This window comes from Rhinopithecus bieti, unplaced genomic scaffold (genome assembly GCF_001698545.2).
Source record: "Rhinopithecus bieti isolate Rb0 unplaced genomic scaffold, ASM169854v2 scaffold_40559, whole genome shotgun sequence".
NCBI lineage: Eukaryota > Metazoa > Chordata > Mammalia > Primates > Cercopithecidae > Rhinopithecus > Rhinopithecus bieti.
Window position 1 is genome coordinate 352,623 of NW_016817388.1, and position 10,544 is coordinate 363,166.

A 10,544-nucleotide genomic window follows, 5' to 3' on the forward strand; every position below is an offset into this window, starting at 1 on the left:
AGACTGGGTTTAGACCTGACCAGCCTAACACCTGGAATGTCGCTAAATGATACTTCCTACTACAGACTTCATATTTTTCTCTGAAATTGAAGTAACTACTGTTTTTCATTCTGAAATAATTATTTTAATTGTTAACACTTTTAAAAGATAATGCTTATTTCTTAAGTATATTACAGGCATTTAAACATTCCAATGTTTTCATCCTAGATTCAAGAAAAAAAAGATAAAGTAATAGTTTAATAAAATCACCAAGAGTGGGTAATACCTTAATTTTAAGGTAATTTGTTATTAATTTTTATACTTTGTATCTCTTCTCTGCTTTTCAAATTCTAGTATCCATACCTGAAGCTTGCTGTACTATGTCTACGATATACACCATTTGTTTTTAAGGCAAAAACTTTAAGACACATACTAGAATTCTTGAGTTATCTTTTAGAAACAGTTACCTTATGAATAAAGTATCAACCTAATTATAGGGAAATTTGGATTTCACTATTGCCTTTTTCCCTGAATTGCTGGGAATATCGGCACTTGATACTTGTTTATTTGAATTCATTGTGACCTTTTTGCCATTTTGAATGCTTCAGATTCTCAAATTGCACATTGGAAGAAGACCCATTCCTTGCTTAGTTGCCCTTGTAGGGTGTCGATTTTAATATCTAATATTTTGAGCTGCTTTAGAAAAGTAGGATTATCATATAAGAAATACATAATCATTTTATAAAAAGAAAACTAGTCTTTCTCAGTATATACCTTACTTTCTTGGGTACTGAAAGTTTGTGGCCACTTAAGCAAGTCCATGTAATAAATTCCTGTAGCATAGTCTAGTCCCCAGAATATGGGTTAATTTTTGTTTTCCCCTTAGGATATAATTTTTTCATTAACCACTTTCACTTAGTAAAAGGAAATCTTTTAACTGCTTTAGAAGCAGCTACAATGCTTAACTTGTATAGTTGCCAAATCATGCTTTTTCCTATCTTTCATTTCTGATTAACTTTCTCTGAGCAACATAGTCTTATATTTACATTAGCATCCATTCACTTGAACTAGTAGTTACAGTTATACTAACGTATAACAGTATTTAACTATAATAGCTAATAAAAGCTAACATTTACTGAATGCCTACTATGTGCAAAGGACTAAGACCCAGTGCAAAACTTTTCTTTAGGACAAGGTTTGAATTTTAATAGTGAAGCTGAGAATGTGATTGTGAATTCACTGGAATGTTGTATAATTGGCTGTGTTACATAGTGAGGTAATGTAATTGCGGTGTATGGCAAACGTGGCAGCTGTTTGTTGTTGCCTGACAGATAGGCTTACATTAGCCTTAATTTCTTTTTCTTCATGTGTCATTATGCCTGTATATTTATAGTCTTGTTTCTTTATACCAATCTGAATCTTCCTAAATGTCAATAGCATTAATCATTGTAGGCATAGTGATATGAGGTCTAAATGATATGAGAATTCATATTTTTAAAGGAAATTACTACTTTTTTATATGTTATGACAGATTTTCCATCCCTGCCATCAGAAAGTATTGTCCGTATGCTCCTGGTGATATACAAACCAAATGGTTCTTCTGAAAATTTAAAAATCTAAAGTATTTACAGGGATTGCTATTAGTGTACTTTTGTGTTTTAAAGAATTCACGTGGCTATTAAACAAATCCTGGATATTGGACAAACAGCAATAAAGGTTTAGAAAAATGAAATTTCAGTTAAAAAAAAGTATGCCTCCACTCCCCAGGGAAGAAATAAAAGATTTTATATTAGAAACATGAATTTATAATTCAGAATAAGTATTGCTTATGACATCAAATTTTATTGTGATGTATCAGGTGGAAATTTAGTCAACATTTTTCTTAAAGCAAAAGACTTAGGCTATGTGTATATTGAATGCTAGTAAATTCTAATTTCCCTTCTCCTTTTCCTTTTCCCCCACTTCCTTTCCCCTCTCCCTTCTTCCCATCTCTATCTCCTTTTTGACTAGTAACATTTTAGAGTTGAAAGCTATGCTAAAGGTACCCATTTCTTTTCAGAATAATTTAACTTTTCTTCTTAAGATTTTGTGAACATCCATTCCTTATGTAAAGAACATTTATTATGCCCAACGGAAGTGAGAGAGTTGTGGGACTACCCCTTAATGAGACCAAATCATCCCACAATTAGCCGCTTTAGTTTAGTGGTTGACCAGGACTTGTTTACATAGATAAGATTTCTGTTTGTAGTTTTTGTTTTATGTGCAAAATACTATAATAAATAATTTATACCTTTATATGTACCAAGTTTATTTTAAAAAAAAAAACTGGATACATTTATTGAACAGCTATTAAAATATGTACACTTTCCCTAAAATTTCATTTACATTTCAAAATCAGAGTTCTATTTTAAATATGTTTTAATGATACTGTGTTGTGTTTACTAAGTGAAATTGATCCACCAAGGAGCTGAAATTAGTACTCTAATTTTAAGCTTTATTTCTTAAGACAAAATATCCATAACTTTATCACTACTGTGATCCCCATGATATTTAAAAAAAAAAGCTGGTAAAATTATGTGATGAGTTGTATATAATAAACTTCCTATCAAACCCATTCTGTTTTTTTAATTTTAATTTTGTGGGTACATAATAGGCAAATTTATGGGGCATATTATATATTTTGATACAGGCATACAATGCATGATAATCACATCAGGATAAATGAGGTATCCATCACCTCAATCATTTATTCTTTCTTTGTGTTACAAAGAATCCAATTATATTTATTTAGTTATTTTATTTATTTATTTATTTATTTATTTATTTATTTAAAGACAGGGTCTCTCTCTATTACCCAGGCTGGAACGCAGTGTCATGATCATGGCCTACTGCAGCCTTGACCTCTTGGGGTATCCTTCCACCTCAGACCCCCTTCTTTCCACATCTACCCCGCTCCTCCACTGGTTGGGACTGCAGGCATGTATACCACTACACCCAGTTATTTTTTAATTTTTCATAGAGATAAGGGTCTCACTGTGTTACCCAAGCTGGTGTCAAACTCCTGGGCTCAAGCGACCCTCCTTCCTTAGCCTCCGAAAGTGCTGGGATTGTAGGCATGAGCCATTGCACCTGGCCACTTAGTTATTTTAAAATATACAATAAATTATTGTTGACTATAGTCACTCTGTTGTGCTATCATATGCTAGATCTTATTCATTCTAATTGTATGTTTGTACTCAAACACATTTTCTATCCTAAGCTGTACTGAAACCACTTCCACTGGATGTATTACATACAGACTTTCTTTTGATTGGTTGTTTTCACTTGCTAGAGTTCTAGTAAAATGCTGAGGATAACTATTATATTTTTTTTCTTTTTTCTTTCTTTTTTTTTTTTTTTTGGCCCAGGCTGGATTGCAATGGCGTGATCTTGGCTCACTGCAACCTCCACCTCCTGGGTTCAAGTGATTCTCCTACCTCAGCTGCCAAGTAGCTGAGATTACAGGCACCCACCACCATGCCTGGCTAATTTTTTTTTTGTAGTTTTAGTAGAGATAGGGTTTCACTATGTTGGCCAGGCTGGTCTCGAACTCCTGTCCTCAAGTGATCCGCCCGCCTCAGCCTCCCAAAGTGCTGGGATTACAGCCGTGAGCCACTGCACCTGGCAGATAACTTATATTGCTAATGAAGTTTATAAAAATATTGAACACTTGTAAAATTGAGTAACCTATAATCCATGACCGTGAATATACAATTTCTAATCAACTTTAGCTTGATTTAGAAACTTTTTTTAGGGATCCAGTGTTTGTTTATAATAGTTTTATCAGATCTATCTAGTTTTAGACTCTTAAATGCCCTATAAAAACCTAAAGCATACTCACTCAGTGGAATGTCCACAAGATTTCTCTGAATACAAACAGAGAGAATATTTGCTGTGGGCTCAGAGAAACAAGTGTCAGCATTTGCTTCTAGGGGAAAAGCATTTTATGTTTTACTTGGTAGGTATAGGGATTATGCAGGTAAGAGTCAATATGTATTGAAATTTTTAAAGAATTAATTCAATATAAATATAAAGAAGCTATGATTTGTTTGGAATTCTTAACCTCTGTTTCAGGGATTTATTGCATTTATTTATAATAGTTTCTCAGTCTTGTATTTTGGGAGGATATATTAAGATGAGCACAGAACTTTTTTTTTTTTTTTTTTTTACTTTTTGAGACTTTTAGGGGGGATAGAGGGGATTAATCTATGGAATGGATATGAAACAAGGCTAATAGACTTAGATTTAAACAATTTCAGTAATTAAAAGCACACTGAATCTAATGAGATCTGGCACTTGTTTTTTTCTTAAATGGATTACCCACTGCTTTTTTTTTTTCCTCTCCCCAACTTCTCATAGGAGCCCAGTTTCCTCCAATTGCAGCACAAGACCTTCCTTTTGTTCTAAAGGCTGGCTACCTTGAAAAACGCAGAAAAGGTAAACTTAAGGTTCTAATGAAAAATGTAAAAATGCTTACATCCTTAGACAGAACATGTTTGTAGTATACATGTGGAGGCAATATTCGTTTTAGGTGATTAAAGAGTTTTAAGATTGTAAGAAAATCTGGATGACATTATCCAAACCACAAAATATAACTCTTAGCTTTAAATAATTTTTAATAAGAAACATTAGGTCAGATTTTTAGTTGTCAACCTTGGTTATTTGTAAATGATTCAGGAGCTGTTTCCTGCCTCTCAAAGGAAAGCTGCAGGCCATGACTATATTCTCAAAGGTGGGATTTCTCACCAGTATCTCACTGGGCTGAGCAGCAGGTTCTCCTGTGCCCAACCTGGCATGCACCGTGGTTCAGATCAAGCCTGGCATCTTGTCTGCCATTGTCTATTATTCATTTCAGTGTTCCTCTCCATTGGCTGTGATAATTGGGAGTTGACCATATGGTCTCACTCTTTCAACACCAATATTTAATGGAAATGAAATATGGAGGTGGTTTTACAATATGAGAAATGAAAAGCAGATAGTCTTTTCATTACCATTGTGCTTATCTCTCTGGTAGTCCCTTTGGGCCTTTCTATTTATATTTCATTTTGCTTTTCTTAGCTGAATTTTAAAACTGAAAGAGTAACAGAAATAATCTAGGTTAGCTCCTCCCCCTTCTTTTTATAACAGATGAGAAAATGAGACCCAAATGGATCAATTATCTCAAGATTGTATAGTCAGATGCCTTTTTGACTGTCCCTGTCAGAAAACTTGGTTAGCCATGCTGTTGATCCCATAAGTATGGCAGCCCCGTAGCTACTTTACTTTATTCCCTTTAGCTTTGTTGGTTTGTTGTTGTTTGGTTTTTTGTCTCTTGGAAAAGAAGATACAAATTAGTCACAGAATGTTAGAGCTCAGAGGAATCTTAGAAATCATATTAATTAACTTTTTCTTTTACAGTAAGGAAATGGCCTTACATTTTCCCCTCTTTATTGCAGATCACAGCTTTCTGGGATTTGAATGGCAGAAACGGTGGTGTGCTCTCAGTAAAACAGTATTCTATTATTATGGAAGTGATAAAGGTAATGTTGGTGTTCAATTATATCAACTACTGTTGCCTAAGAATTTTTTGGCCATCCCTTCCCCCTCTTTTGGGTACAGAGTAAACTGAAGACAAACAAATAATAACTAGAAATTATAACAATTATAATCTAATTTATGATTCATTTCATTATTTGACAAATGCCCCAAATACCAGAATGCCCTCAGAGCTAAAACAATTGTGTTGTATTGAATTCGAAAAGAGAGTAAAATAACTTTAATCTCTGTGGCCTTTCACCTTAGGAAATATTTATTATCCAGCCTACTGTTGTAGAATTTCTGGAAAAGTTAAGAACATAGGGTCGTGAGAGTTTCAATGGCAGAAAATAGATTATTTTCCTTAAGTATTTTAAAATATAATTAGATAAAATTAAATATGAACGGCACCTTTCTGAGCTCCCTTTACAGATTTAAGGAATAACAGCAAACATGTATATAGAATTTACTATATACTGGGTACCGTTCTAAGCACTTTGTCTAAGTACGTTAGCTGTGTTAACTTGTTTAGCTCACAACAACTCTGTAAGTACTGTTACTAGCACCATTAATTTTACTTTTAGGAAAACAGAACAGAGAGGTTAAGTGACTTGTTCAAGGTCACAGAGTTGGAAAATGGCAGATCTAGGAATTTTTTTTTTCCTTTGTTTTTAGAAACAGGGTCTTGTCTTGGTGCCTAGGCTGGAGAGCAGTGGCTGTTCACAGGTGCAGTCATCACACCCTACAGCCTCAAACTCCTGGAGTCAAGTGATCTTCCTGTCTCAGCCTCCCAGGTAGCTGGGATTACAGGTGCACACCGCTGCACCCAGATCAAATTTAGGATTTTAACCTAGAGAATATGGTTTGAGTCCAGGTTCTTAACCACTATTGTCACTACATTAATTTAGAAATACTAGGATACATTTTGTAACTTCATTATTAATTAATCAGTCTCTCAGTTGCAGTTAACATAATTTTAAGTTTGCTATTTGAACAAATAAAGCCACCAAATAATGAAATTTAAAGATTGTAAGCTTTCTGAGTTTCGCTTTATTCTAGGGAAAACAGGCTAGGAGTTGAATATTATGAAGTAAAACTTGTATGGAAATAGATAATGTTCATTTCCAGAAAGGACACTTTAAGAAGAAAAAGGCAAAAGTATCACTGAATGTAAGCTTTCCTATGGAATTGTTATCAATGTTGTTTGGAAATTTATGTTTTATTTGACATTATTTATAGTTTTTAGAGTTTTTTTCCCCTGTTCTAAAACCTACAGGTAAGATTATTGTATTTCAGATAAGTCTGAAATACTTACATAATGCTGGAAGTTGTTCTTACCTTTTGGCTAATGAGATTAACAACTTAATTAATTTAGTAGCTAGTTTGCATTCCATCACTAATTTACAGTATGTTCAAATGTAGTAATGGCATCAGTGAAGTGTAAGCTGTAAACAGCTATAAACAAGCATCTTTCTTCTGCTAAGGGTCAGTAGTGAAGTAGGTCAGAAAATTTAGAGTTCAAGTTCAGTTACGATTATCATAGATCATAGAAATACAGTTTTGCATGATATTGTGAATTTAGATCAAGATATTACCTTCCACAGAATATCCTCTTTTTCACCAGATCAGGGGAGGGAGGTTTCAGATCCTTGTGACTTTGATTCAATTAGGCTTCTCATTTCTGATTTCTTTAAGAATCAATGAATACTAATGTCAGTGTTTCCTCCATTTCTAGTCCTGACTGACATATAACAATGGTTAGGTCAAAGATTAGCAAGAGTTTCCCCAAAACCCAAAGCGTGTTAATATTTACTTCAAACACTAATATAATATATTCAGTGAAAACATTTTAGTTAGAATTATTTGGATATTAGTTACGTTCCCTTTTTTTTTCTTTTTTAGAGATGAGGGGGCCTCACTCTATCACCCAAGCTGGAGTGCAGTGATGCCATCATAGCTCACTGCAACCTTGAATTCCTGAGTTCATTTTTATTCTTATTTGGTGAGACCTAATGGTAGTGACATTGTTTGTAATTTGCATTTCAACTACTTTGTGATCCATTTAGCCCTTTCTGTCATTTCTGTTACTGGAAAGGGGTCTTGATCCAGTCCCCAAGAAAGGATTCTTGGATCTCACACAAGAAAGAATTTGAGGCCAATCCATAGAGGGAAGTGAAAGCAAGTTTATTAAGAAAGTAATGAAACAAAAGAATCGCTACTCCATAGGCAAAGCAGAGCATAGGCTGCTCAGCTGCTTACACTTACTGTTACTTCTTGATTATATGCTAAACAGAGAGTGGATTATTCATGAGTTTTCCTGAAAAGGGGTCGGCAGTTCTCAGAACTGAGGGTTTCTCCCCTTTTTAAACCATATAGGGTAACTTCCTGATGTTGCCGTGGTATTTGTAAACTATCACAGCACGGGTGGGAGTGTCTTTAACATGCTGATGCATTATAATTAGCATATAATGAGCAGTGAGGAAAACCAAAGGTCACTTTTCATCGCAGTCTTGGTTTTGGTGGGTTTTGGCCAGTTACTTTACTGCATCCTTTTATCAGCAAGGTCTTTGTGATCTGTACTTGTGCCAACCTCCTATCTCATCCCGTGACTAAGAATGCCTAACCTCCTGGGAATGCAGCCCCCATAGGCCAAAGCCTTATTTTACCCAGCTCCTATTCAAGATGGAGTTGCTCTGGTTTAAATGCCTCTGACACTTCCACGTTAAAGAAATTACCATTTTAGCATTCCTTTTTCATGTTGATGTTTGAAGATGTGGCTTATATTTCCTTAAATTTTTCCCTTTTACTTTGCAGCCTCCTGTTTCCAGTGAAATTTTAGATTTTTTTCTAGTGGTTCTTTTTTCTGTTGGCGGTTTCCTTTGAAATTCTTAGCCAGTTCCTCTCTTTTAAGGGACTCCAAAAAAAGATCTATCTGTCGACAGTTTTTAATTGCTTGTTTGGCATGATCCCGATTTCCTTCCTTTATATCAAATACTTTTTTTCTTTTGCAAAATTAGATACGATTTTTTATAGCCTTATTTACTGTATGTGTGAACCGTTTACCTAATGGGAAGAGCTCCTATCTAGATATATGAGAACTATAATCCTCCAACTAAGTAGGATTTAGATAAATGGATTATAAAGGCACAGAAGGAGTTGACACCACTTACTAGGTTAAAGTGTGCTTTGTTACTGTTTGACAGATACATAGTTCACATTTTCTACCATATTGTGTGTGCCAAAAAACATATTGACCTATGAAGATAGTAGTGGCTTAGAAAGAGTAGTTCCAACCTGTTGGGTAAATGATGCACTTACCATTGTACCAATAAATATTGTCTGTATTTATTATTTATAGCCATTTGGGACCCTTAAGCAACAAATACATATAGTATATATTTCAACACCTGAGGAAATCTTACTCATCCTTTCATCTCCTTCCTTTTCCTTTGATGGTCATGAGTCTCATTCATCAAAATTCTTAGGTCCTAGATGTTCAGATGTCCTTCAAGTCATTCACTCATTCATTCACTTACTCGTTCTTTTTCTAAATTTGATAAATATTTTTTCAGACACTTGTTAGCTAGTAGGCACTGAGGATCCAAAGATCCTTAGAGGTGCTCACAGTTTGGATTTTGTGGATATCAGTGAGAGAGGGAAGGATGGTGTGGGGTTGGAGGAGGGAGCTGGGCAGGTAAACTGACCATTTCAATGCAGTACAGTAAGTAATTTAAATAAGCTACCTTTGGATCACAAATGAGGGAAAGCTAACTGCCTAGGGAAGTTAGGGAAGATGTCCTGGTGGAGAGAACACTTCATTGGGCCTGAAAGAATGAGTAGGAGTTTGTTGGTTGAATACTATGGTATGAATGTATGTGTACCTCCAAAATTCATATGTTGGAAATTAACTCCCAAGGAGATTGTATTAAGAGCTGGGGCTTTTGGGAGGTGATTAAGGCATGAGGGCTTTACCCTCAAGAATGGGATATGTCTTTTTATAAAAAAAAGTCTGGAGAGAGCTGTGGAACCCCTCTTTTGCCTTTCCACCATGTGATGGTACAGCATTCACCTCTTCTGGGGGATGCAGCAACAAGGTGGCATCCTGAAGCAGAGAGCAGCCCTCACTAGGCGCTGACCCTGCTGGTACCTTGATCTTGGACTTCCCAGCTCCCATAACGGAGAAATTAATTTCTGTTGTTTATAAATTTCCCAGTTTTGGGTGTTATAGCAGCATAAACAGACTAAGACAGGGAAGAAGGGTAAAATGGGCTTGCCAGGTAAGGGAATAGCAGAGATTCTGAGTTGTGAAAGACTGTGGATGGGATCAAAGATGGAATGAAGGCTGGAGCTTGGAGTGAGTGAGGGGAGGGAGCACGTAAGGCTAAAGAAGTGGATTAGACCAGGTTGATAAGAACCTTCTGAGAATAAGGGCCTTGCTAAACATTTTATTTTGAATATGACCTTTAAGCAGAGCATTGTATGACCAGATTTGGTTTTTAGGAAGTAATTGTAATAGGATTATGGAGAATGGTTTGGGATGGATAGAGTCTGGGTCAACAGGACCATTTCGCAGGACTTTGAAGTAGTCTAAACAAGAGAGGTCAACACAGGGCTGTTAAGAGGCAGAACGAGGATTTAATGCAGATCTCTCTGCCTCCAAAGCTATGCTTTTTCTACAACTTGATGATTATTACCAACCCCTCCAGGGTGCACATAAGTGATGGCCCATTTAGGAACCTGTTCTAAACTGTTGTGGGTTTTTTCCCCTTTTTCTGTTTATCTTCTGTATGATCTTGAATCAACATTATGATGTAAACCTAGTCTCTCCCCATTTTTTTTTAAGGAGGGGATTGTCAGTTCTTAGTACCTCCTTTCAGGACTTTTGCTGAAACCTGATTAAAGAATACACTAGCGGGCCGGGCGCGGTGGCTCAAGCCTGTAATCCCAGCACTTTGGGAGGCCGAGACGGGCGGATCACGAGGTCAGGAGATCAAGACCATCCTGGCTAACAT

At 35.7% G+C, this 10,544-nt stretch overlaps 1 protein-coding gene across 1 annotated transcript in view; it reads left to right on the forward strand.

Annotated features, from left to right (window-relative positions):
• Positions 1–10,544, forward strand: part of SKAP2 (src kinase associated phosphoprotein 2) — a 197,566-nt gene that overhangs the window by 138,093 nt on the left and 48,929 nt on the right. The window contains exons 3-4 of the mRNA XM_017855973.1: positions 4,378–4,455; positions 5,454–5,537. Of these exons, the coding sequence (XP_017711462.1) occupies positions 4,378–4,455; positions 5,454–5,537 (162 nt within the window). The remainder of the gene's footprint in view (positions 1–4,377; positions 4,456–5,453; positions 5,538–10,544) is intronic.